Source organism: Electrophorus electricus, chromosome 15, assembly GCF_013358815.1.
Source record: "Electrophorus electricus isolate fEleEle1 chromosome 15, fEleEle1.pri, whole genome shotgun sequence".
Taxonomy (NCBI): domain Eukaryota; kingdom Metazoa; phylum Chordata; class Actinopteri; order Gymnotiformes; family Gymnotidae; genus Electrophorus; species Electrophorus electricus.
Window position 1 is genome coordinate 18,019,217 of NC_049549.1, and position 26,709 is coordinate 18,045,925.

The following is a 26,709-nucleotide window of genomic DNA, read 5'->3' on the forward strand; positions in this document are numbered from 1 at the left end:
ACACACACACACACATACACACACGTACCATACACACACACCATACGAACACGCGCGCACACACACATGCACCATACACACAGGTCAGCTTTACACAGCACATACACTTCCTTTGTCTGTAGTGTTCTCATCTCTTACTCTTATATTGCCCCCCGCCCTCTCTCTCTGTGTGTGTGTGTGTGTGTGTGTGTGTGTGTGTGTGTGTGTGTGTGTGTAGGAGAAATCCCAAACAGAGCAGCTCCAAGCCCTGCAGGCTGATCTGGCAACCAGTAAGACAGAACTAGAGGTGCTGAAAGCTAGCACAGTCTCCTCCCAAAAGGTGGGGCCTCCTGCTTGCACTCCTCTGTCCCGTTCAGTCCCAGCACTGATGTCATTCCGGTCTTGGTTTCCCAGTGGGAGCCTCTGGGAGCTGATTTGAGTGCTCTACTTGGCTCATTTTTGTCCCAGCACTCAAAACCGTTACGCCCATTTCTGATGTTTTTCATTTCAGGTTTGGCCAAACGCTTTACATCTTTAGTGGTTTTAGTCAGCGTGTTTTCTTTTCTAGACGTCTGACATGACTACAGCGAGAGACGTCAGGAGTGGAAATGTCCCATTTAAAACTTTAATGCACTACACTTTTTGATAAACACTATCAGAACAACTGTAAGTCATATAGTCTCTCAGCTTCTGATAGTAGAGTTAGTGTCGTTACCCAGGAAATCTTTGGATCTTCTGGAAAGGGGTTTCTTGAGTCTTGGACGTAATGTTCCACACTCCTTCCCACAGGCAGTGCATGTTTGGCCATGACCATGTGCAGTGTGATGCGAATCCTTCAGTTAAACTGGGGCAGGGTTCCTTCACGATCAGAGAGTTCCTGAAGTTTTCACTATGAATGGACTGGACTGGGTGAATAACCAATATTAAGACATGCAGAATGAGGAACCTGATTAAACACCTGTGTCTCACTAAACACCTGGACCTTACTAAACAGATGGAATTAGGCAGGATTAAAATGGTCATCTATATATAGACGGGATTAGAAGTGATTCCATTGGGCTTCATCTTGTTTTAGGGAGATTTATAAAGTGACAAACTAGATCAACAAAAACACTGCCAAAACTAAATTTCTCAAGGATTTGAAATAAATATGGCTACTCAGCTCGATCAAAGCTGGTTTCAGTGTCGAGGGAACCAGCTACAACTGGTATTTTATTTGACTTGGCAACATAGAGTATGCTAAAAATTTCTCCTGAGATTATTTGAGGGCAACCACTGTTTGATCAGTTACCCAGTACAGGGAGGAGCGGTTCACGTCTTTTAGTAAGAGTTTTAGTAATCCATTTATAGTCAGAGTGGGACTGGCCTGTAGGTGGCCTGTAGGTGGCACTCTTAAAGGCACTTTTCCTTTCCTAGAAATAACAGCTATAAGCCTCAAGCAGTCATAACAGAACGTTCTCTGCTTTCTCTCCTGGTTCCTAATAGCCTTGATAACGGCTCCATGTGTTCAGTGCATCCGTTCATTCCTTCTAAAAATCTTTATATCGGCTCTTCTGAAATCCTTTTTCAAGTGTAAAAATTCAAGTTGATTTAAATGCAGTGTGTTGGTTCATTCTTCCTGCAGTATAAGCAATACACTGACCTCTTGGAGTTTTAAAGTTGTTTGATAAAACTATTAGTGCAAGGCTTTTCATTTAAGAAAAAAAAATGTATGTGCTCCTTAAGGAATATACAGAGCTCCGGGTGTTTAAGGAGTGTATAATTGAGTCTCCACCTCTGTGCACCACCAGATGGTTGATGTGGAGTAGTCAGTAGTGTGTAGGACTTGGTGAGGGGAGGGGCTCTCTGAAAGATGACACTGCTCTTTTGAAAGTGCGGCTAGGGGCTGGAGGTCAACAGTGACTCAGCTAAATGCTTCACACCTGCCCCCTCTCCGCTGACCCTTGCTCGGCCTCTCTCTTCTAACCAGTCCCGCGAGGAGCTCGGCAACCAGCTGGATGCCCTGGAGATCGAGAAGGCGGGGCTTGTGGAGGCAGTTGCTCAGAAGGAGGAGGAGCTGGTGGGCCTGGGGGCGGAGTTGGAGCGTGTGCAGCGCAGTCTAGTGAGCGAGAGAGAGAGCAGCGTGAAGGCTGCAGAAGCGCTGAAGAACCAGCTTAACGAAAAGGTGAAATGCGCGCATGTCCATGCAGGTCCTCACAAGGCAGCGTAGGATGAACCGTACGATGTATTAATAGCGGGGGGAAAGTGAATTGATCATTTTGGTTTTTTGGTTGACATTAAATTTGACAGAGCAGGTCTGTGTGTGTGTAGGAGAGCCGTGAGCAGGCTCTGGAGTGTGAGCTGGTGGCAGTACGTTGGTCTGCACTGCGGGCCACAGCAGAGGAGGCTGAGAGGCTCATTCTGGACAGCCTGGCGCAGATGGACCAACAAGCCCAAGTCAGCTGCACAAGCTCAGCTGGTCAGAGCCCAGCACCCATCAAACCCCACTCACCCCCACACCAAACCGCATGTGTAGTCTGTGTTCGAGTAGTAACAGATGGTCTGTGTGAGTGCACTCTGTGTCTGTCTCTCTCTCTCTCGCTCATTAACTGACTCTCTGCCTGTGTAGATTACCTGATGTCCAGATGCCAGGCTACTCTGAACTGTGTGGACAGACTGCAGTCAGCCAGGGACAGCTTTGTCAAGGACCCAGCGGGTGAGTCAGGCTCTACCCACCCACCTCCTCAGCACATGTTCTGCACATGTTCAGGACATGTGGGACTGCAGCCTAAAGGAGGAAGTAACCCTGGTGTTTACACTTACAGCACGATGGAGCTATTGCATCACAGGGAGCTGTTAGCATGGATAAAGTCTGCTTTTGATTCTGCTGAGCTTTGATGGTCATGTGTTTGTGTGTGTGTGTGTGTGTGACAGATGTGTCAGACCTGTTGCGGGCTGTAGCTCAGTTTGCCCACCTGTTGGGTGATACCATCGTGCAGGGCAGTGCCGCCACCCATGCATTGTCAGTGGAACATTCCGAAGGTAAGCATCCGCTGGGATTTGATTTTCTTTTCTCAGCCGTGACAGATGTCACTGTGTTGCTAAAGCAGCCCTGAAGCTGCCAGCATGTGACACCTTGCGCGGTGAGTCTTAACGAGACCGTAGTGGCCCACACTAGCTGCTGAATGGATGAGGAATCGCTTACAGTTACTAATCAGATGTGCTGTGTTAACTGCTACCAAACATATCACAGTGAGTTGTGCGTGAATAAGAAACCATGTTTACTGTAAACCAGGCTGGTGGATCTGGAAAACAAACGCGCTGGAGGACAGATGGCTATGTGGCTCTCTGCTTCTCCTTTCTTCCTCTCTTTCCACCTCTCCCTCTCTCTCTCTCTCTCGATCTCAGTGCTGAGATCTGGCCTGAGAGCGTGTGCTAATGAGGCCCTGGCACTGTTGGGCCAGCTGAGGGAGCGTGGCTCACTGAGCACAGCCGACAGCACCAGCCTACGGGCCGCCCTGCAGGCTACACTGGCTACGGCGGAGGTGAGCTCTCCCGGTCTCGCACGCAAACGCTAAACTACAGCCAAAAGTCAACTACAGCTAAAGTAAACTACCACTAAACTACAGCTAAAACGGAACTACAGCTAAAAGTAAACTACAGGCAAAAGTAAACTACATAAGTGACTGGATAGTAGTAGTTGTTGTTGTTGTTGTTGTTTGTTTTCTGTTTGTAAATAGTCCCTCTGTTCTGCTCTTGCTGTCTGGAGAGCAGAAGCTGTGCCCGCGAGGGTTGGAGCTGCAGCAGGCGGAGTTGGGAGACCTGGTGGAGCAGGAGATGGTTGCCACCTCGGCAGCGGTGGAAACCGCCGCAGTCAGGATCGAGGTGGGGGCCGTCCGCATCCCCCGTGATCACGTCACCACGCGGGGGTTCATGTTCTACTAGTGCTGCGCACATCTGAATAACAGAATATAAATGTCACTTTTTTTCCCTTCTCTTTTCCATTCCCAGGAGATGTTGAACAAGTCGAGAGCGCTCGATACAGGCATTAAAATGGAAGTGAATGAAAGGTACCACAATACCTTGTGCCACTGACCCACTGAGTGCGTTGTGCATGTTTATCTCTGGATCAACACAATCACACACCAGAATCATTTCTCCATCAGGGACTACCTGCCTCGTGGTAATTTCTGGGATGGTGTGAAAGAGTTGAGGGGGCGTCCCTCTGGATTTATGGGCGTGTTCTCCCGGGTTCATCCCTGTGCAACGTAACCACATGCCATTCGTGTGATGTGCACAGCAGCAAATAGGAAGTTAACTGTGCTCTCTGTCGCCCCCTACAGGATCTTGGGCTCCTGTACGGAGCTGATGCAGGCCATCAAGGGACTGGTACTGGCCTCCAAAGACCTGCAGCGGGACATCGTGGAGAGCGGCAGGGTGAGCACGCTGATTGGCTGGACAGCGGGGGGCGGAGCTTATGGATAAAGTGCGATACTGTGGTTTATAGGGTTGAGGTTCGGCTGGGATGCGGTAAGATTCCACCTGAAGTACATTAGAGACTTTAATAAGTCCTGATTCTAAAAGTGTTATTGTTCTTCAGGGGGCCGCGACTATTAAAGAGTTCTATGCCAAGAATTCCCGCTGGACTGAAGGACTCATCTCAGCATCCAAGGCTGTAGGCTGGGGTGCCACTGTGATGGTGTAAGTTTTATGGTGTGCAGGTGTGTGTGTGTGTGTGTGTGTGTGTGTGTGTGTGTGTGTGTGTGTGTGCAGGTGTGTGTGGATGCACAAAACTCATTCAAGTGTTTTCCATCACTGATATTCTGGTCTGTGTGTGTGTGTGTAGTGATGCGGCTGACCTGGTTGTGCAGGGAAAGGGGAAATTTGAGGAGCTAGTGGTGTGTTCCCATGAGATTGCAGGCAGTACAGCTCAGCTGGTAGCAGCCTCCAAGGTACCTTGTCCTGTTGCACACAAACCGTTACACACACTCGCTGTTACACACACTTGTCCTGCAACACGCGCTCAATCCGTGATGCACTCCTCGTTACACACACTCACCCTGCTGCTCACACTCACCCTGTGAAACACACTTGCACAGTTACACACACTCACTGTTCAAACTTTGCCCTGTGACACACCTTTGCCCTGTTATGCACACTCAGCCTGTTACACACTCGCCCTGCTTATAGAGCCTTGGAGGCGAATCTTCTTTACTTGGCCTCCTTGGTGGTCTCCTGCACTCACACACACATGCATGTGCAGGTGAAAGCAGACAAGGACAGCGTGAACCTGGTGCGTCTGCAACAGGCTTCCAGAGTCGTCACCCAGGCAACCGCGGGGGTTGTGGCATCAACCAAGTCGGGCAAGTCCCAGATCGAGGAGACCGGTGAGTGGGTGTGGACGCGGCTGGTTTTAGTCCCATCCCCTCCCAGTGGTGTGTGTTTAAATGCTTCAGCTTACACGATTCTGGAAATGGATGAAGAGAGGCTCCATTTTGGCTCTGACTAACCTCAACAGTCACTTTGTCCTGATTCCCTAGTTCCACATTTAACTACAGTCATGGAAACTGGTTTAGTTAGCCTCAGGGGATTCAAATATAAGCAAAGCAATGTGTTCTCTCTCTTTCTCTCTCACGCGCTCACTCGCGCGCTCTCTCTCTGTCTTGCTCTGTCGCTCACACACACTGTTCAGACCTTTGAATAACACTGCTGTTTTCTACAGGACAACAAAATAGCTTCTTACAGTTATGCAGATGATATGTAAATATGCTTGGCTCTCTCCCGTCATAACTGCAACCCAGTAAACATGTTCTTTCTGTGTTGGAAGCACATATGTTCCTGGCTACAGCAGGTTCCCTCAGCTGAATAAGGTGAAAACAGAAGGTCATGGTGTTTGGCAGCAGGTGTTCACATCTTGAATCTAAGACTCTAGGAATCACAGCATCAGACATCTTCACCTTTACCAGCCATATCACAGTCACCGCAACAGCCTTCTGAAAAATACAGCAAGAGTAAAGCACTCTGGAGAAACGCCAGAGTGGACCACTGTGAGGGTCTCCTAACTGGACTTACTCAGAGTGGACCACTGTGAGGGTCTCCTAACTGGACTTACTCAGAGTGGACCACTGTGAGGGTCTCCTAACTGGACTCACTCAGAGTGGACCACTGTGTTTCCAGTTTCCAGAATAAACTTAAGTGCTACCATGTTTATAAATCACTGAATGGCACTGAACACATTTCTGATGTGCTTAAAGAGTACAACCCAGCAGGGCTCTTGGGTCCATGGATACAGGTCAGCTAGTAAAGCCCAGAACTTGCAGTAATTCAACTTTTAAGCTATTTTTTTAGCTATTTGTAAAAACAGTTTAAAACCATTTGTTTTCTTGTGCCTACAGTTGAAGTCAAAGATTCAGTCGTTGATGCTGCACTAGTTGAGATGTTGTCCTAGACAGCGTGTGTTTGTAGCTTGTCTAGTTCTGCTCTGCTGTTAATTTTTGGACTTTTTCAGACACTATGGATTTCTCCAGCCTGACCCTCACCCAGATAAAGAGGCATGAGATGAACTCTCAGGTAATGAGGGACAGACCCTTCTTGTGTTCCACAAGTGCTTGTGTGCCTGCCTGCCTGTGCGTGCGCGCAGACCTGACCCTTCCCCCATGTCTGCAGGTGCGTGTGCTGGAGCTGGAGACGCAGCTGCAGAAGGAGAGAGAGCGTCTTGGTGAACTCCGCAAGAAGCACTATGAGCTGGCCGGCGTGGCTGAAGGCTGGGGCGAGCATGAGGAGGGTGAGACCTGCAGCTCATATGCATCTTTTAATACACAGTTAGTTACAGCTCACATAAGACAGCAGGCGGGGAAATACTCGTGTGTAGTGTCCAGATCTCAGTGAGGCTCAGTCCTTGGGACCGTACAGGTGTAGAGTCTTAGCGGGTGCCACAGCAATGGGATAATTAGTGCATGTGCGCGCATATACATTAAAGCATGTTTTTGCCCTCTTTCCCCTGTTTCCATAGGAACAGGCTGAGGAGTGTAGCAGGCTGAACTCTCTTCCTCCCCACCCGACACCTACACCTCTCACCTCTCCATCTTGCCCTTCATCTTTCTCTTTTATATCTAATCCTAAACAAAAGCCAAATGGAAAAGGTGCTTCTAATGACCCCTTTTAACCCCAATCCTTTCCCGGCCTGTGGAGCACGGAGGAGAAAAACAGAAGACTTCATCCGAGGGCAGGAGACTGAAGCAAATTAAGCACACACACCCTCCAGTGGACAGAAGAAGAACCGCAGGCTCGGCCCACCTGGCTAATTATTTATTTACATTTTGCTCTCTTCCATGTCTTCTATCGCCATTTCCATCTCTGTCTTATTTCCCCCTGGTAGCCAGCGCCCCCCTCGGCACACTTCCCGGGGGAAACACCAGGAGGCCACGCCCTCACTCCTCCGGGTTGTTGACGCTGTGCCGTGATCTTCCGAATGCTGGGCTCCCTTGCTTCCAGCTTCTCTCCCAGAACACGCCCCTCCCCCAATGATCTAACACCCCAAACCATCAACCAGAGGCTTCTGGCCTGGGTCCTGCCTTACCAGAGCAGCAGCAGCCTTGCTCTGGGCTAACAGTGTGTCAGGCCTGCAGCAGATGCCCCGCTGTGTTCTAACCTTCAGAATCACTAGCCACTCTAAAACATTTGCTGCTCTCTCTTGCGCCCTTACTCTTTGTGTACACGGTTTGCGTGTGTTTTCTTTTTCTGCTTTTTTTAAACTTCGTTTTAATTTTTAGTTTGTTCTGTTTATTTTTTATCATCATCCTAGGTGATAGATTCTAAAAAAACTGAATGTTTGGATTTTTAACTGTTTAATACAGGCCTCGTTTATTGACTTTCTGCAGACGTGTCTGACCTGTCGGCAGCAACTTTGGCCACGACTTCTTTTATCTTCTTCCAAGTCCATGACTGTAAATGAACTGACTGTTTTTTGACCTCGTGCTTTCTGATCCGAGGACCTGGGACACCAAACTCTGCTCCACTTAACTATCCTCAGATAACCAGCTAAAGCTTAGATAACTTCAGCAGATATTGATACTTTTTTTTTTCTTCCAAGCTGTTTTTAAACCGTAGTCATGAGGGTGGGGGTGGGGCTCGGGTGGGGCTAGGGTGGGGTGTGGGTGGGGCTAGGGCAGGGTGGGACACGAAGGGTTTCCAAGACCGATATAGCTGCCCTCTTTTGACTGTGTGCTGTCACTAGTGCCGGTGTCTGTTCACTACTGTCTTCTACTTCCATCCCCACATTTAGACGAGCATCAGCCCACGGGTGGAAAGAGATGGAGATATTTGTGCCTTGCAAAGGGAAAAGGGTCAGAGTTCACATTCCCTTAGCAAACCTTTAAACCTGGATGATTATCAGTAGACTTGTCTTCTGTGTTTTTTAAATAGGTTTTAGCAATGCCTGAAGGCTCCGTACAGTCAGGGCAGGTGTGTTGCATTGTCACATCTGGTGTGATGCATTTTGGAGCTTCCAGCACAAATGCTTTTCCACTGTGTGGTCTGGACAGAAGACCCACAGAAGGGGTGAGACAGAGACTGTAATGAAGATTTGAAAGGAGGCTTAGGAGAAACTGCTAGTTCCCACTAAAGCAATCTAGACCAGGTAGCCTTGTAGACCACCACTGTCTTTGTCAACACAGCAACACAGCAGGGCCCACAAACGCACCAGCGTGGCCCGAGACACAAGAAACCGCCGTCTATACTGAACGCCAAACCATGGTTACCTCAGCAAGCCCACGAGGCCAATCAAGCTGTCGGCTTACTTAGCTACAGCGGAAATGAACAGATGATCAGAGCTGGGGACGTGACCCCATGAGTCTGAGCTGGGTAATACCATGCGTTTGTGTGTGTGTGTGTGTGTGTGTGTGTGTGTGTGTGTGTGTGTGAGAGAGAGAGGGATAGCTTTTTATTCGTACTAACACTATGAACTGGCTTGTGTGTGTGTGTCTGTCTGTCTTAACACCTTCATCTTCCCTTGAACTGCTTTAGCTGTTTTGTAAAGTTGTGACACTGGGTATTTAATTTAATCGGTGTGTGTCGTCACCGCCCCCCTTGTTTGTGCACTTACCTCTCTGCTTTTGGTTTGTTTAGTCTCACCGGCCTTCCAGCCTCTCACCGTTAGCCAGTCAGACAAGAGATGAATATTCAATAACATTTTGGTAAATATCTTTGTATGATGTACTAAAACTATGTGTTTGTTCTTATTTTTCTCTTTTTTTCCAATAAATATTTCAGTTTGTTGCTATGAACAGGTGTGTGCCTTCTGTTCTACTTGGGATATTTTTCTCATTTTATTTCTTTCATTCCACTTGATGGCCGCTTGATGCTTCTTCTGAGAATAATGCGAAGAGCAGTATGAGTACATCATAATACATAGACATAGGAACACGAAAATGGCAAACCGCGAGTGAAGGCAACCACTTAATCCTGATTACAGACGTCTAAATGGTCTCTGCAGAGTCCACACACTATTAGCAACGCTTTGAGGTTCGGTATTCCTGGAAATCATCACATTAGGTATTGAATTAAGAGTGTGTGAGTGCCACCGTGCAGACCGTCAAATGTGCGGTTCCGTTTTTCATAACAAGCTGTTGCTTGATTTAATACCGCTGTTGATAGCATCCAGAACAGTGCTCTAAATAACCAACAGATGGGGCCATCGACCGATACTGCCTGAAATATTGTTCTTGAAATGGGCGCTTCTGAGCAGAGGGAAGCAGTGTTTTTAAAGTGGCTTAACGGCAATGATTATTAGTGAACGAAAGTTACCTCACTAAAACCTCAGCGACTCACGAGACTTGGATTGGATATCACATGTTCAGTGCAATATTCAGTGCAGTATTTCACTTGAAGTATAACAGTATAGGTCAGTATGCAATGTACAGGGCTCTGTAATGTTTCCATGACCTCCCACACCCTCTACTAGTGAGTGACTCCTTAAACGAACGCCAGTCACTTTCACGCCCGTCCTTTGCTCCTCACCCTGACCGCATAAGGAGTACACAACCGCCTGTTTATTCGAGCAGAGTGTTTGTCATTAATTATTGTCATAGACTACACTGTGATATTTTACCAATACGTAAAATGTGACTACAAAACAACACTGAGCAAAAATAGCTTAATGTATTTAAGACAAAACCCGCGACTCATGAACGAGGAGAAAATATGTATAAAAAGAAACATCCACAATAACATCACTAATCTCACACATGCATAATAATCGTTCTGCATCGTTCTTGTACACTCAAGGAATCTTCTAAATATCGGTAATGGGAGTGAGCTCATCTGTATCGAAACAGTCCCTAAACTGATCAGGTCTGCAGCCTATATCCCAGTTCGCATCCTAGGCCCATATAAGACCCAACTGGGATCGAATCACCTGAAACGTTACACGTTCCTTTAGAATCAGCACAGGCGTAAACATATTTCGTGAATAATTGCACTTCTAGTAGATGTACAGCAGTGGGCTGAATGAAGTCACGTAAATATTTCACAGTTGGTTTATTTTGTTTCTCTCCTGGTGGTGACTGGTTTAGTCACTCGTGAGTCACTGAGTTCCGTATCAAGCATGGCCTGCAGCTAAACGCCGGCAGATCTTTGTGCGCCATGTGTGTGCCTGCTCTGCACATTACTGAAGCAAACACCTCCAGGCGTTAACGTGTCACACGCGACTGCGCGGTGACACCGTTCGTGATCGTTTGTATCTGCCTCGCAGTTCCGTAGGGTTTGTTTAGGGTGCTTATTGCAAGCACATTCAGGTATGAAGTCACTGTCCATAAAAAGGATGCCTCTCTCCCGAGACTCGGACTTCAGGCCGTGTACAAGCAGAACTCGATCCGCATCCACCACCGCACTCGCGCTAATGGCCGAGCGTTGTGGCCTCCTCGGGGAGCTCGCGCTGGGGCGCCAGACCAGCGCTGGTCGGCCTGCACTTTAACTTTGTGTAAATGAATCAGAATCATGAACGCGCATCTCTTCTTTTGCAAGACTGATGCTGTGAACAAGATTTATAGTGTGAACAAAATTCATGGTGGCTTTAAAACTACATTTAACAAATTCATTTCTAACGTGTTGCTGATGTTGCTTTAGGTTGGTGGGCCTCACTGATGGGATTGAGCTATCTTGGGTCTGGAGCCACTGAGGGCTTCTAACAGAGAAAGTTTACCAGGCTGTTGATAAAACACTGCACTTCTACACAGACCGCTGTCTTATCCCTGTAACACTGAGAGCCTTTGCCATTCATCACATACCCAGTATAGAAGAAATTATTCACCCATGTTTCTAAGCACACTTCCTGCAAAGGATATACAGCCTCACTCTGTATGTGTGTGTGTGTGAAGACCCAGACGAATGACACCAGCCTCTCTCTCTCTCTCACACGCATACACACAACGCACACCTTCTCAGCCTCCTCCGCAACTCAAAGAAAGAAGAGCCCAGTTGCTAGGATACAAGCTCTCCAGTGCTGCACAAACACAGAGCCATCTGCCGCTGCAAACAGGAGAAGGAATCACTGCCTGGATCCTGGTGCTCTCCCGCGCACACGCACATGCACACACATTCAGGATCACAATCACCATCTTGGCTTTTTAAGCCCTTATTGAAATAATGTAGTGCTACCAAAATAAGTGCATATCTGCATCTGCATCAGTTTCAGTGATCAGTAATGAGTAATCCAACTGCACTGAGGTCTACTGAAAGCTGTAGCTCTATTAAATAACAGAAGAGCAACACATGAGGGAACAATGTCCATGTTTATTCTCATTGAGGTGAAGCTCCAGTACGTCATTTTCTCATCCTTTTATAAAAGACACGAAAATCTAAACATATTCCAAGAGTAAAAAAGGTAGTAAATACTGAGCGCCCTGGCAGGCCTTCAGACGAAACACACGGTTAATAAATACCAAACCTTACACATGTCTATTTACAGTCTGAAAATGCAACATATGCCATGATGCTTTCCATAATTCTAAATGAATACGTTTGAATATATTATCTGTCATATGAATAGTATGAATGTGTTTCACCCTCAGGAGGAAAGCTGGGATGAGCAGACTCGTCACACCAGCTCTGGATCTTCTCAGCAAGGAAGCCGAATTGTCGACATATGGGTTCTTTGGTTGATTTGGGGGACACCAAAACCAAAGGTGTTTTCACTGTTACTCAGGGTTACTCACTGTTACTCTTTAGTTTGTGTTTGTTTGAAGAACCCTTCTTAAAAGGAAACAGTATTTCAGGTTTACAGTATTCTAGACTAAAGGACAGCTGTGAACCCCTCACCTTTATACCAATACGCTGCTGCTAAAAAGGCCATAATTAGGTAAAAAAAAGAGCTCAAACCTTACAGACAATAGGGACCAGCCCAAGGGCCAACAGTGGACACAGATGTGGGAGCTCCAGTACGTCGCCATGGAAACGGCTACGTGCACAAGTTAGCAGTTTTAGCAACGCAGGGGAAAAGGCCAGCTATACAGAATGGGCAGGATTTTACGGGCATGTCAAGAAGGCAGAGGCAGCTCAGGGGCAATCTCTGTCTACAGCTCAGACTCAGACAACCAATGGGACTTGTTCAGCCATTCATACGGGTCTCTCTCATTGGTGCGTCTGTCAGAGCCCTATTCATACGGGTCTCTCTCATTGGTGCGTCTGTCAGAGCCCCGTTCTGAGCCCTGTCCTCACTGGCTTCACTGGCAGGGCCCACGCGCAGCCGCATTTAGGAGAATCACCATAGCCCCCCTGACACACACACACAGGGCTGTCTAAAGCTCTCAGTCCAGGATGGGAGAGACATGCAAGTGTTGGTCTAGGTGTAATTATCTACAGGAGTGTGGGTCTTGCTTTATGAGTTATATAATGCACTTGTGTATTCGCACAGCCATTTATTCCGCTGAGACGCGCTCGCGCACACACACACACACCACACACACTCTAGCTGGGTCTTTCCTCTGCATCTGAGACCCTTTCTCTTATGCCCTAGCCCCAGAGGTGAGGAGTGAGTGTGTGTGTGTGTGTGTGTGTGTGTGTGTGTGTGTGTGTGTGTGTGTGTGCGGGACAAAAGGCAGAACACAGGAGGCAAGGTAAAATCGAGCTGGCATCACTCATTCATCCGCAGGTCCAGTGCCTGAACTGGCTCCGCCCAGATTCCGCCCCAGCCTGTTCCTGAGGCCACTCCCCACGGCTTTTAGTCCCAGCCGTTGTCCTTGATCATGTGCGCCAGTTCAATGATGAACTTCCCTTCCTTGTACTTCTGACTGCTTTCGAAGGCGTGCTCCTGGAGGAGGGAGGGAGGGGCTGTCAGACCTGGACAATCTGTGAAGCATTCCAGCATGAGCTGGAGGCAATTCTGATCTTCCTGCCAAAATGACGTGCTAACTAACAAACGCGCATCAGAACGCGTTTGCTCAGGGCTGCTTCATGTCTCTGAACGGCATGTTGTTGCTGGTGTGTCTGAAGCACACGACTGGGCAGTGGGCAGCCCTGCTCAGGTTTCACGGCGAGGCTGTTCACTGGGTCGCTCGGCCACTCTGACACCGAGGCAGTGGGCTGACACACAGGGCGTGCTGACACCTGACCCACTTATAAATAAACAGGCTGCCTCAGACTCTGTGCAGGAGGCACACGGCCTAGAGGCAGCCAGATTGAACGGCTCGAGCTCGACGTGGAATCCGGCGTGGCCAACACGCGGCAGTAAAATCAGCAAGTGGCGCAGCTGCCGGGCAAAAAAACCAGACGGCACACAAGACGCGCAAGCCACCGACGGATGTGTGCTGTGCCACTCTGTCCACCCGCAAACACACCGTCCTGCCTGCACCAAATCAGAGCAGGACAGCGTGCAGTCCGCCACGAGTACCGCTACGACGGCCCGGACGGCCCATGTGTCGCTTGTGGAGAGACGAGGGGCGTAAACGCAACTGTGAGTTTGTCACTGCTAACTCACATATTTCCATCCCAGAGTGGTTTTGCAGTTCTCACAGTAGATGTCAGCAACAGCATGGAGGCCAGTGAGGAGAACTCGCTCTTCAGCTGGTCCACAACCCACATTCACCCTATGAGAGAGAGAGAGAGAGAGAGAGAGAGAGGGAAAGAGAAGAGAGCAAAACAAATACAAGCATACAGAAAAGGGTAGGCACAGAGAGAGAGAGAGAGAGAGAGAGACAGAGAGACAGAGAGAGAGAGAGAAAGGAGAGAGAGAAAGGAGAGAGAGAGAGAGAGAGAGAGAGAGAGAGAGGAGAGATTATATAAGAATATGAGCAGAGGTCCAAGCTCTTCATGATAAACTGTACTTACACAGAGTTGAAGAGATAGGCTCTGCCTTGACTTCCTTGGAAAGACTGCAGGGGGGAAAAAGATTATGATTTTCACACAACAGATTTTTTAAAACTGAACCATCTTTTTAGAACTGTGTACACTGTGAGGTGTGAGCTGGCCATCTCTGCGGCCTTGGCTGTCTTTGCCTCCGATTGGTTTGCCAAAACAAAAACAAAAAAAGCCAAATGTTTGCCGGGTGGTGTTCAGGCTGGTGTTGGTCTCAGCACAAACCAGCGCTCCAACCAACACGACCTGATCGGCTCCAACACCGTTTTAGTTCAAAGCAGGAAACTAAGACACTCTGAGACTGAGATTACCGTTGACCTCAGCAGGATAGGAAAGAATAAACAAGCAAAACAAACCCAGCCACTGTCTGCCGCCAGAGCACTTCTCCATTAACACGGTTCTGTTCTTTCCCTAGCCGAGTCTGGTAACCGCGGTTACCTTGGAGATGAGCTCGTCGTGGTTGGCCAGGTGGGCCCTGCAGTGGATACAGCTGTATGTGCGGTGACAGGTGGGCAGGTAGGCCTGGAACGTCTTGGAGCGCGTCATGGCGACCATGGGCGGGGTCGGCGGGCGGTGCGGGAAGGGGCTGCCGGCCCAGGTCGGCTCGCAGGGGAAGCACCGCAACACGCAAGTAAGGGCCGTGGTGGGGCGCGGGGGGGGACGCACACCTGTGGGAACAGCACACCCGCATTCTCACGTCACCAGCTTACAGAGCAGACGCGCCGGCCTGCCGGGTCACGTGGGAGAGTGGGGGGAGCACGTGTGTACACTTCATGCGTTTGGCCTGCTCGCTGAGTGGCAGCTGTGGTGCGGATGCCGTGCTGATCTGCGCAGGGGGGGGACCAGGCGGCAAAGCCCAGCACCACAGTGGCTCATGTATTCTCACTATTGTTACTCAGCCAGAGGAGTGGGGCCGAGGCATAAAGGGGCTACTGAGAGAGATCTCACACACACACACACACACACACACACACACACTCACTCACACAGAGCCTCCTACACACCGGCAGACAAACTCATATATCCACAAGGACGCTTGCATACGGACGAACTGTAAGCCTGCCCTCTGCAACCTCGTCCTGAGCCTATCACCCCATGACCATGCCCTGTGCTGATCACACTCTGAGCTGACCACACCCTCAGCTGACCAAACACTGAGCTGACCACGCCCTGAGCTGACCACGCCCTGAGCTGAGCAACACGGGTGGGTTTCGGTACTCGGCCAAGGGCAAAGCCACACCCACAATTCACCCAGAATGCCCTAACAGCTTACAGTGCTTTGTCAGCCAGAAGATGCCGTGTTTGCTGTTATTATCAAAAAAATGGTTGTCTTTACAGGGAAAAATCTATGTTTGACTGAGGGCCAGTTCATACCGCCTTCCTACTGCAGCAGGGGCCATGGGAACCAGAGACGTGTCCCCAACACCCCAGGACTGCTGCAAGGATCCACTAGTACACAACCATGAAAACAGCTTAGCAGGGAAATGTTATGAGGGTTATGAGAGGCATGCGAATTCCTCTCCAATCAGTTTAGCCAAATTCCATTTTATAGTGAGACCTAAAATGACAGAAGAATGAAATCAGGGAAGAGCAATCTGAGAAAACGTACTGCCCTGCCTTCGCACCGCAGGACTTCTGGGTGGCCCGTAGTACGGATTCATCATTTCATGTCTTATTTCAATTACAGAGTGTTTCTGAGTTTCTTTTACAAGATTTAAACAGTATGTACTTCCATAAAGACACTCACATACAAAGGAAGAGGCAAAGAGTGTGAGGGAGGCAGACAGACACAGAAAAACTCGCGAAGTCTCTGGCAGCAGTAGGTTTAACTACTGGTGTCTGGCAGAGCTGTAGACCCCAGACAGACAGATGCCACAACACCGGAAACAAGCCCCTGAACACCAGCAACAAACTGAAAACAAACAAAATAGCGTGTATGCCAGATCATTCCCATAACACAACAGAGTGGGCTGTGGTGGTTGTATACTCACAAACCATTGTGACCTGTCATCGCTGAGCCCTGTGGTGTCATAACTGACAGAGCATCCTTGATCAGTGTTGCGCGATGGAAGGTGACCAGGACAGCTGACCCCAGCTGACACAGGGCTCGTGCCTCTGATCAGACACAGCGACGCTAAGTGAGCACGCGGCCCTGAGCAGAACGGCATCACCCATTTCTACCTTCTCCACAAAAGTCTGTACTTGGAAATCAGTTTAACATGACTTCATATTAACAGCTGTTTTGTTGTCATAAAAGTAAGATCTAATACGTCTCTGAGCGGTTGACAGCAGTCGGACGGCCACCACAAGCTTCCTCACGTGAGCGGACCAGTGAGATACCAGCAACAGAAGCGCTCGGAGTGCGACGGAAGCCCTCGTGCTTCCCCTTCACAGCTGGGAAAGTGGAGTAGGACCAACAGCTGATGCGTTGCATGACAACAAAACAAAACAATCAAAAACCGCAACCAGTTAAACTGCTTCCAGCTATGAGGTGCACTGCAGATATTTAGAGCCGTTTTCCCCTGTCCCATCTGAACGTGCAGACTGGAAAATGGTCAGTTTCTGTTTTTGTGTTTTTTAGAGGAAGAAATGTATGGGAGTGTCACGAAACATCGGACGAGTTAAAATGTGTGTTTTAGTTTGCAAATGTGAAACTATAACGTTATTTTCTTCCGCTCTCAAGCTTCTGTCTGGGGGAACAATCTGGATCTGGTTAGCGCGTGTCCTGGACTTGATTAATAACAGGTTGTGTATTAGGATAACTTTTATCTTAAACATTATGACAGTTCCATGTACTATGGCCTAATATTAATCTATGTGCTCGTTTCACAGCAGTTTAGCAGTTTTCTGAGTGTTTGTCTCTGGTTTGGTAAATGCAAAACTGTTTGGCGGAGGAGGCGTGACTGCATTCCAGGTCAGCTGGCAGTACCGGACACACATGTATATACTACCGGACAGTATGTGTATACTGCCGGACAGTGTGTAAGACAGCCTGCTAGGCACAGATGTGTGTGTAATGGACAGTGTGTAAGACAGCCTGCTAGGCACAGATGTGTGTGTGTACTGGACAGTGTGTAAGACAGCCTGCTAGGCACAGATGACACTGCTGCATAACCTTGCCAACCCAAACATGCAAAACACAGGCAATCAAATCCAGACTTCAAATACACCGCAACCCATGTGCGGACGGACACGAGCGGAGAGTTATACCGCATATATGTACAGACACAGAAACGTGACCTTCTCTGCGCAAGCAATTATACTTGACAGGCGTCACACTCGATCCTCCGCACACGCTGCAATGCACGCGCCAAGTTCTGTAAACAAAAGGTTAACCGGGTTTTGTGTGTATTTTAAAGAACACATTACTGCCTGGCGGAAATAACCTGCAAGAATGACCACTCCTAACATGAGCTGTGCCTTTTCAACTATACTCCACAACAGCATTACTAAAATGACGCAGGTTGTGCTGCAATCGAACTAGCCCAGACTATCTACGCAGTCATTAAGATTTGTTTTGGTACCCAAGGAAAAATCGACACTCAAGCGACAGACACCAAACTGGTCTGGAACGCTTCATCTGCAGAGGGGCCCGCGTGCGCTTTCCTGACGTCGATGCTGGTGGCGCAGATCACAGCGCGCTCGTGACGCTGGTAACGGTCTGTAATAACAAACCATCAGCACTGCGGACTTCGCCATCCCCACGTACATACATATATACACCCAACGAAACACAACAGACACCCCAGACACGTAACTGATGGAGGACCATTACGGTCTCCAAACGTTTTTCAGTAAAATCTCAGTACCTTAAAGTTTATGGTTTGGCAACACAGATACGTGACGCCAGTGTTACCTTTGAAAAGTAGAAAAGGGCCCTAGAAGACACCTCCTTCCCTGTTAAACGAGGTCTTTTCTGTAAATGAAGGCTTTCGGGTTTCTTTCAACGCGAATGTTGTGGGTCTCCTCTGCTCGCGCGGACGTGGTGTTCTGAAGCACGGCGCACGAGCTAAGTTTGACGCGCTCGAGCAGGATCACGCCGCGCGCGCGTCTCCCGCAAACTGACAACTGCCTCCACCAACCAGGAGCGCGCACAGCGCGGCAGCGATGCTCTGATTGGCCAAAGGGTCGACGAGGCGGAGCAGTTATCTGCGACCCACCTGGTCAAGCGAGCTGCCTCGGCGGAGCCTCCGTTAGCGCAGCGCAATGCTGGAGTCGTTTTCTATCAGGGAAATATTGTTTGGTCGCACGATCGCGTTTGCACTGGCCTACGCGACGTGTGAAATATCAGTTCAGAGGCAAAAAAAAACAAGATTTCTCAGGCTTGACATCCTTAATTGAACCAGGGGTAAATCAACCAAAGGGCGAGAAGTTAAACAACAGATAGATACATACATATTTAAGGCAACGTAGGATGCGATTTTAGAAAAGTCGAATAAAGTTTTAGCTCATTTTAGGAATGCTGGCCAGTTAAACAGGTCCTACATCGGCATCAAAGAACGGACGATAACGTCACCTGCTAAAGATGAACGTGAACACGAAGCGCCCCCTGGTGGCCATTATTAATTATTAGAACAAGATCTAACCCGTCGTTGACAACATGAAATGTCATTATCATGCCATTAACGAGACAAGGTGTTTTTAAACACCTTCATTTAAAAAAATGGGGAAAATACATATCCCTGCAATATTTGGCTCAATACAGCACATACAGTATACATTCAAGCAGTGTTCTATTGTGCTGAACATGTTTCAAAATAGTGTTGTGAGAATTAAAAAAAAATTCTAAAAGTACACACACACTTTTAAAGAAGCAGAGAAACAAAAAAAATATGTACTTTAAATAGGTATGTTGAAAAAGATTCAGAATGCTTGTTTTTTTAATTGCCATTTTAATGTACTATTAGACAAGAAAAGATAGAATTTCATCTTATAAATTTATTTGGAGGGTATAACTTACAAGGTTTATGATTGCACTAACCAACCATCAGTCATCTGGGGTAGGGCTTCCTACTCCATAAGGTTACATTTTGCACTATGCAAAATAAAACAAATTAAATTCCACAAAATCTTTAAAATCAGCAGCAATCAACATTATTTAGTGAAATCCTTTAAATTCATAATTGCTTCTCGGAATGTGCAACTGAATCTTGTTTCAGGATTAAACAATAAACAGAATGTAACTCACGATGTGTCACACACAATTCCTTGGTCATATTGTAACACTACCTATCTGTCTCCTGCATGCACAACTGGCCTTATACATCTGTGCTTTCACTTTTTTGCTATGTGATTTTTGGCCAGCCCCTTTCCAAGGTCATCAGAAATCACAGGATGCTGACCTGCCAGAAAACCCTGCACAGAAAAAAACTGCTCTCTGTGCCACCGGTCCCAGGCTGAAGGAATAGCGAGTTGCACAAAGCTGTCTGATGATGTGCACATCCCGCACAAATGGTAAAACATTCTACCTTCAAAGGCTTAAGCGCTGTGCGCAGCTGCCGCTAGAGGGCGCAGGTGCAGTAACTAGTTAATTCGACGCATATAAGACGACATCAACATTCCTTTCAGTACTCTCCAAAGCGGCAGAGGGACACTAACGGTTGGCGCCTCCTGCTGGTGTGCACTTTATACAAAAATTAGAAAGCCAGCAAAATTAGTATTACATCGTTTCCTCTTATAGCAGACAATATCTTAGAGGAATAACATCATAATAATAATAATCATCATCATCATCAGACTTTTTTGTACAGACATCATTCAATGACGACTCAATCTGAATGTTATACAGCCACAACATTAAAACCACTGAAGGTGACGTAAATTACACTAATTATCTCGTTTCAGTGGACCCCATCAAGGGGTGGGATATATTAGGAGGGTAAGTGAACACTGAAGGTGATGTACTAGAAACAGGAACAATAGGCAAGTGTGAGGATCTGAGTGACTTTGACAAGAAGCAACCTGAGATGGCCAGACGACTCAGTCAGAACATCTCCACAACGGCAGGTTTTGTGGGTGTTCCTGGTATGTAGTTGTTCATCCCCACCAAACGTGATCCAAGGAAGGAGAACCATGGACCCGCAAGGCTTAGCGATGTGTTCCAGCCTGATGTGCTGCCACAGAGGCCTACCTCAACATACAGGACCGGAAGGAAGTGCTGCTAAAGTTCTGGAGTTCACGCCTGGATGGGTCAGAGACATTTTGGTGGTACATGGGGGACCTACACAATACTTCAGGCCGGTGGTTTTAATGTTCTGGCTGATCGGTGTAAAGTATCACTTTCCCCAATTCACCATTAGCATGTCTGACTTTCCTTCACCTTTTATTCCTTAAGTCTGATCAATTAGCATGGCGTTGTGCACAGCTGGACACCACAGCAGGGCGGCAGGCAACACCTGCAAGGGACCCTGGCTCGGCCTTTGACAGTCTACCTACAACTTTTACTGCCTACGAGAAAGGCGCAACAAACCCTTACAGCTAATCATTTAAATACAATGAAACACTTTCACAAAGCTAAAGAGGTGCTGTGGAACTGTGCTTACTGTAAACCCACATTGATTAATTACTCACTGCTGTACAGAAGAAATGCTCGTAATGACCACATTTGCTTGTAAAGTTTAAATGTCAACTACTTATTGATCCTAAAGTGTGTGATGTTTTCCTGGTTGCATCTACGCCGTGTACAGGACTCAGATCACATGACTACCTATGTCATAAGTAACAGAATAAAAAGTTAATCTCCAGCATTGTCGGCAAGTCTAGAAAAGAGCTGCAGCTTTCCTGTCACAGTATTTCAAAATCCAACAATAGCTAATATGATTTCTTAAGCATTTATGGAAAATATTCTACATACTATCTTTTTAAAGGATATATCTGCAATGACACTCTGGTGAAACAGAGCTCGAAATAGACGCTACACTACATATTGGTACAAAAGTGATTTTTTGATGATGTGTTCCTGCCACATGATCTACTGGCTGGTTGGAGATAGCTATTAAACATCTGAGACAGTCGATCTTATTCAAGTGGTCATCACGTTCTCAGCAGCCTCTCCTGTTACATCACACTAATGCAAATGTGCAAAAACAAGAGAGGAAGATACACTGAAAGGCCTACAGAAAAGGTAGGGAAAAGGCAGTAGAAAACAAACAAACCTACACTGGAGCTATCTGGCTGCTTTAAGAGGTTAACTCAGGTTTTGGAAGGTCGGTCTTCTCCATGAACTCTTTCAGCTTCGTTGGGTAGTCAGTCATCACACCTGTAGCTCCGAGGTCAAAAGCTCGTTTGAAGTCGTCCTCATCATTGAGCACCCAAACATATACCTGTGGCAGGAAACACGCGTACAAACGCAGGCGCTTCAGTAATGGTCACTTTAAACCCAACTTTACACACAACCTGTCATAATGAATTATCTTAAATTGCTGTTACTGTTATTGTTGAAAACGCGATGCCAACCTGTATTCCTCTAGCAGTTAGATGGTCAAATAAAGCTTTTCTCATGAGCAGGCTGTGAAAAACATTCGAAACACACACATTAGGTCCACGTCAGTGGGTGAGAAACACAGAAAGGCAGGGATGACCTCTGACATGACCTGGATTGGAACCCACCTGTCTGCAAGCCAAGTGATGAAGCGTTCACTCCGTGTGCTCTGCCTGGGGTCCCGTAGTCTAAAGAGAAGTGAAATCATTAACAAGGACCCAACATCGCTTCAGCGGCAGTGCGCCCTACTGCTCGCCTTTCAATTGCAGCTGTGCCATGTGTGGCTGGTTTATGATGTGTTAGCCTGTTTTCATCTGTGGCAGTAAGGTGCACAGCGCACACATCAGAGAGGAAATCAACCTGCCTCTCTCTTCTGCAAAATGGATTCCTGCATTCAACTTTCCAGCAGTGACTGACGTGAGAAAAAATGAAGAGCACTTGGGCTTTTTCTCAGGGTTTCCACCAAGTCCTGCACAGAGGTCCTTCAGCAGCTGTTACTCTTGCTGGATTCATGTACACGCATCAGATTTAAAACCTTGATCGCATACAAAGCCAAAAATGGACCAGCCCCTCCATACATGACACTGGTCAAAGCCCGCTCCGTACCTCGCGTACTTCCAACCTCAAGTACGGCTCGGCTTGAAACACTGTGCTTCAGGTCTCATAGAAGACAAGCATCGAGACTATTTGCTGTCCTGGATCCCAGATGGTGGAATGAACTTCCGCTTGCTGTCCGGACAGCAGAGTCCCTTGCAGTCTTCAAACGCAGACTGAAGACGTGTCTATTCGTGGAATATTTAAATGTCCACTGACCCTGCTCTTATATTGACTAGTAACTATTAATTGTTAAATTAAACTAGTAATTATTGTAGGGTATTGTTGATTACACTGATGTTGTCTAACAAACTCTAGTTCTTATTGTTTATTACACTTATCATTGTTTAAGATAGAAGTACAAATACATAAGCTCTAGGTATCAGCATTGATCCCTGTATTCTACAGTATTCTAGTTCATTGGTATGTTGGACTCTAACCTACTGTACTGTACTAGGATGTACTCTATGAGGAAATGACAAAGCACTTTTGTAAGTCACTCTGGATAATAAACGTTGTAATTGTAAATGTGGTCTTATCTTACAAAGTGGACAGGGCCAAAGAAGCCAACCTCATTTTCAACACCATTTTCCAACATGATATTCATACCTGATGTAAGAAACAATATCATACAGGTTTCACTGGTACACGTGAACATGTGAATGTATTAACGGTGCATGGGAATGTATTAATGGTGCGTGTGAATGTATTAACAATTAAACATTTCTTAAACAGCCACTGCTGAACGTTAAACAGTTCGTCATTGCTTCCTGTTTGCTCTACACGCAAAAACAAAAAGAAGAATCCTGCTTTGATTTATGACAATATGATACTGAACAGAACATTAGAGATTTATAGACAATATAGTCTCCATGTGGCAACACCAGTATATCATCAACCCTGTAGCTGTGTAGGTGACTATTTGAATGATACTGAATGTGTAGTCTTCACCAACATCTAAAAATATCTTCTGCATTATACTAACAAAACAACAAACATTAAGCATTATTAGACTGTAACAACACTGTTCACTATGAACAGACAATGCCGGTTTTCTGCTCTCCACTCTAATCCCTCAGTGACACCGTAAATGCCCGGTGGCATTCTGGTCTTCTGGGTGTGACACTCTTGTTCACAAACATTCAAACACAGACAGCCTTGCTGTAGTCTACATTTTGGAACCTGAAAAATGGCTGAATATAGTTCATAAGAGAACCTACATTATTTAAAGACTAAGGTTCAATTTTATTTTGTGTTCTTAAAAGAACTAAGCGCCGTGACTGCATTTCCTGACTCGAGCGCGCGAGTGCGGCAGCGGCGAGATCTCACTTGGTGGTGATGGAGGGCATGGGGATCTCCAGGAACTGCTCCTTCAGCGGGACAAAGGGCAGGAGCCCGGTGTAGAACATCCCCAGGAGGAGCAGGACACGGGACAGGCTGAACAGCACCGGGATCCGTGGGTTCTGCCGGAGAAAGAGGACACGCGGCGATAGCACGCGGCAGCATTGGGCTTACTTCAACAGACATGAATGAAGCCTGCCGCTTAGCCAGGGCTCTCACCTCTTTGTAACACTTCTGCACTATTTGATCTCTGGAGTTGCCCCATACGGTCAAATGCTCTCTGTCATATTTTATGACCATCTCAGAGACCTTTAGATGATATAAAGTCAAGATGAGCCTCTCGTGACACCAGCCAATAACCACATCTCCTTTACTGGCACTGGTCTTCTCTCATATGTCACAGGAATGGCACCGTTATTGCAGCGGCGAGACTCTGGGGACGGACCACACACCTTCCTAATGAGCCTGTCGTCATTCACTTTGATGTCTATGTTAATGGGGAGGCTCGGGAAGGCCTCAAAGACATCTCTCAGCAGGGGGATGCGACGGCTGCCGCCCCCTTCAACGAAGCACTCTGCACACATGAAGACTTTCACCAACAGCCCATTCTCACACTGTAACAATGTAAGCAAACATGTTTGCTCACCCAAAAAAAAAAAAAAAAAAAAGTTGACCTAAATGGTTTTCCTTATAATTGGCAGCCCACTGGATCGTGCCGGGTCAGGCCACTGGATCGTGCCTGGTCAGGCAGTCCAAACATGGCTAAAAAGCTGGCCATACTGATGTTTGGGTAACTCTAAATGGCACACAAGTCCTGAACACTAATCAGACTACTGCATATCTTACTCATGTGAGACCACAGGAGTAAACCTGCATCTGAATTCCAAACCACTCACCTCGCTTGAAAGTAACCCCAAGCTTACACAAGTAAGGTGGAAGATCCTGAGAGAAACACACACACACACAAACACACTTTTTAAAAGTACATATCATATTCCACTTCTGCACCAATAAACACGTTGTCATGCTGGTCAACGTAGAATCTAACGCAAGCAGACTGCAAATGTCAAAGGGTCACCGTAAGAGACGGATCAAAGGTCCCCAGTGCCTTCTCCCACTCACAGCATAGCGCACATCTGAAATGTCTGCGTCAACACCAGTCAGTCTCCTCAGGTTGGAATCATGTAGCACCACCACCTGCTCGTCCTTGGTCAGATGGCAGTCCAGCTCCAGCATGTCAGTGCCAAGCTCCACAGCACTACGGGTGGGGTGGGTCGAAAAAGCCAGAACAGGAATGTTTGCTTCAGCCAATCAGTGAAAGGAGGGGCCACAGATAACAGGATCTAACAAACAGTTCACTTTACACCAAATGTTCTTTTCTTAAGAAGACTGTGCAATATATTGCAATATAATGTGACTGGTGGGGAAATCATACTGCCTAAAGGCTGCCATTGTGTTCTCCAGGTTCTCCCCGGCACCTGCGACCAGAAGAAGACAAAGTCTAAGGCAACTCATCAAACCAGGCGTGTAGTTTATTTGCTCCACAGTAGCAGTCATACTGACTTGGTTGTTTAAACTGTTAATGTGGGTAATATACGCATGAACTTTAATCAAGGCAATAAGACAGGGCGAAGAATATGGTGCCATATCTGGAGTAGGTTTGTAGCTGGTACGTAGTCACCCAGTTTAAGACGACACAAGTCCTTCTGAACACGAACTCAACGCAAACAGGCTAAGAATCAGCTGGAAATGTCACTCTCTTCAGTGATAATTAAACGTAGCTGAAGAAAAGCCAACCAGCGATACATGTCAAGTATTTTTGACAGAACACAGCAATCGAAACAAGCAAAACCCATATTTTTCCGTATGTTTCAGACGCATGGGGAATGGCGAAGGGGCCGTCTAGTGGAGACCCACTCACCGCCGCGGTGCGATATGTGTCTGCTGCGGAATGTCTCTCGCCTTCTCCGGTGAAGTAGTGACGGACATCTCAGTAATAGCGCGGAGGTGAGGACATATCCCGTAACCGTCGACAAAACATACACCACGGCACTCATATCTATGATTACTGCCACACAGTACGACAGCAGGCAGGCAGGCTGCAGTAACACGGTGCACGGTAGCCAGCTGGCCAAGTCTGGACTAGATTACATCTACCACTATGTACTCAGCTAGAAGCAGTCGGCTTTTAAACTGCTCAATACATTATTTCATTCTCTCATAAAACAAACGAGTGCAAACATATGCTAAAAAACTACTTCTTAATTTTCAGAAAGTGTAAACGTCTGAATTTTACCTGAGTCATAACCTACTAATTTCCCCGCCTATGGGTAGCAGCTGGACGGTGAGGACATGCCCCAGTTCCGCATGCACTGCGCACTCGCTTGTTTGGGTTTAGAAGCTTTCTGATTGGCTGAATGTGAATAACACGCACCGACCAATCAGAATAGACTGTATATAATCGCGTGTCTATAGCTAGTCTGCAGAGCTTTGTTTTCTGTCTAGGAAACATCCAGCTGCTATATATTGTGAACTCTTGCATTAGATAGAATGCACTAGTAACTGCCACGGTTGGTGAGGGTTAGAGTAGCATACTCTGTTCTGTAACTATTCTGCTATCTTCGATGGAGGAACTTCATGGAAACAGATGGGCTCTCTCCGCATGACGTTATCATCTCCACACCTGTCAGTCCACGCAATGCCAAGCTAGAGCAGTCGGTTTAGATGAAGAAGCTCCATCTCTCTTTCCTTCGCACTCGTACAGGGCAATGCAGACAGTGCCGAACCCCGTTTCAGAACCTGGGTTGATACACTCCTCAGAAAGACATACTGAACTCTGCAGGTGCAGCCTGGTCTGTTCTGGAAGGCCAATATTTTAGAGCAGGGAGTTGATTGTATCTCTGTAGCAGTGCTGTCTGTCGAAGATAGATTTAAACAATCTAGTGAAATAACAAAAGAATAGATTAGTTATCCTGCCCAGGATGGTA

At 47.1% G+C, this 26,709-nt stretch overlaps 3 protein-coding genes across 7 annotated transcripts in view; 1 reads left to right on the top strand and 2 right to left on the bottom strand.

Annotated features, from left to right (window-relative positions):
* The window catches only part of hip1 (huntingtin interacting protein 1), a 31,421-nt gene extending 23,680 nt beyond the window's left edge, over positions 1–7,741 (top strand). For 3 of the 4 annotated variants that reach the window (XM_035534060.1, XM_035534062.1, XM_035534063.1), the window contains 15 exons: positions 218–319; positions 1,949–2,143; positions 2,290–2,437; positions 2,588–2,674; positions 2,893–3,000; positions 3,367–3,503; positions 3,733–3,843; positions 3,970–4,028; positions 4,302–4,395; positions 4,559–4,659; positions 4,805–4,910; positions 5,222–5,345; positions 6,467–6,528; positions 6,625–6,742; positions 6,971–7,741. In XM_035534060.1, the coding sequence (XP_035389953.1) occupies positions 218–319; positions 1,949–2,143; positions 2,290–2,437; positions 2,588–2,674; positions 2,893–3,000; positions 3,367–3,503; positions 3,733–3,843; positions 3,970–4,028; positions 4,302–4,395; positions 4,559–4,659; positions 4,805–4,910; positions 5,222–5,345; positions 6,467–6,528; positions 6,625–6,742; positions 6,971–6,981 (1,563 nt within the window). In that variant the 3' untranslated portion in view covers positions 6,982–7,741. The remainder of the gene's footprint in view (positions 1–217; positions 320–1,948; positions 2,144–2,289; positions 2,438–2,587; positions 2,675–2,892; positions 3,001–3,366; positions 3,504–3,732; positions 3,844–3,969; positions 4,029–4,301; positions 4,396–4,558; positions 4,660–4,804; positions 4,911–5,221; positions 5,346–6,466; positions 6,529–6,624; positions 6,743–6,970) is intronic. The other variant, XM_035534061.1, reaches the window with a different exon arrangement.
* A 3,987-nt stretch (positions 7,742–11,728) lies between these two features.
* Positions 11,729–18,337, bottom strand: ypel2b (yippee-like 2b). The gene is made up of 5 exons (XM_027032387.2): positions 18,164–18,337; positions 14,746–14,975; positions 14,281–14,324; positions 13,931–14,039; positions 11,729–13,264 (listed from the first exon to the last, which is right to left on the bottom strand). The coding sequence occupies exons 2-5, from the start codon at positions 14,860–14,862 to the stop codon at positions 13,175–13,177; spliced, it is 360 nt and encodes a 119-aa protein (XP_026888188.1). The 5' UTR covers positions 14,863–14,975; positions 18,164–18,337; the 3' UTR covers positions 11,729–13,174.
* Positions 18,338–21,264: 2,927 nt separating this feature from the next.
* Positions 21,265–26,084, bottom strand: gdpd1 (glycerophosphodiester phosphodiesterase domain containing 1). 2 transcript variants are annotated; one of them, XM_027032389.2, is made up of 10 exons: positions 26,019–26,084; positions 25,158–25,200; positions 24,845–24,980; positions 24,619–24,664; positions 24,175–24,296; positions 23,942–24,031; positions 23,711–23,844; positions 21,916–21,975; positions 21,763–21,814; positions 21,265–21,629 (listed from the first exon to the last, which is right to left on the bottom strand). In XM_027032389.2, exons 2-10 carry the CDS (start codon positions 25,172–25,174, stop codon positions 21,486–21,488), a joined length of 801 nt encoding a protein of 266 aa, XP_026888190.1. In that variant the 5' UTR covers positions 25,175–25,200; positions 26,019–26,084; the 3' UTR covers positions 21,265–21,485. The 2 variants fall into 2 exon arrangements, with proteins under 2 accessions (XP_026888190.1, XP_026888189.1); XM_027032388.2 differs by having other exon boundaries at positions 25,644–26,083.
* Positions 26,085–26,709: the final 625 nt, after the last annotated feature.

What these genes read in the sequence shown, in the direction of transcription:
- gdpd1 (XM_027032388.2), bottom strand. Translation starts at nt 25,779, where the DNA reads ATGAGTGCCGTGGTGTATGTTTTGTCGACGGTTACGGGATATGTCCTC. An exon ending in TTTCAGATGTGCGCTATGCT is followed by an intron (nt 24,665 to 24,844) that starts GTGAGTGGGAGA and finishes TGTTTCTCTCAG; the next exon opens with GATCTTCCACCTTACTTGTG. An exon ending in ATGCCCTCCATCACCACCAA is followed by an intron (nt 21,976 to 23,710) that starts GTGAGATCTCGC and finishes ACTTCTCTTTAG; the next exon opens with ACTACGGGACCCCAGGCAGA.
- ypel2b (XM_027032387.2), bottom strand. Translation starts at nt 14,862, where the DNA reads ATGGTCGCCATGACGCGCTCCAAGACGTTCCAGGCCTACCTGCCCACC. An exon ending in ACGACGAGCTCATCTCCAAG is followed by an intron (nt 14,325 to 14,745) that starts GTAACCGCGGTT and finishes TCCCCCCTGCAG; the next exon opens with TCTTTCCAAGGAAGTCAAGG. An exon ending in GCCTATCTCTTCAACTCTGT is followed by an intron (nt 14,040 to 14,280) that starts GTAAGTACAGTT and finishes TCTCTCTCATAG; the next exon opens with GGTGAATGTGGGTTGTGGAC.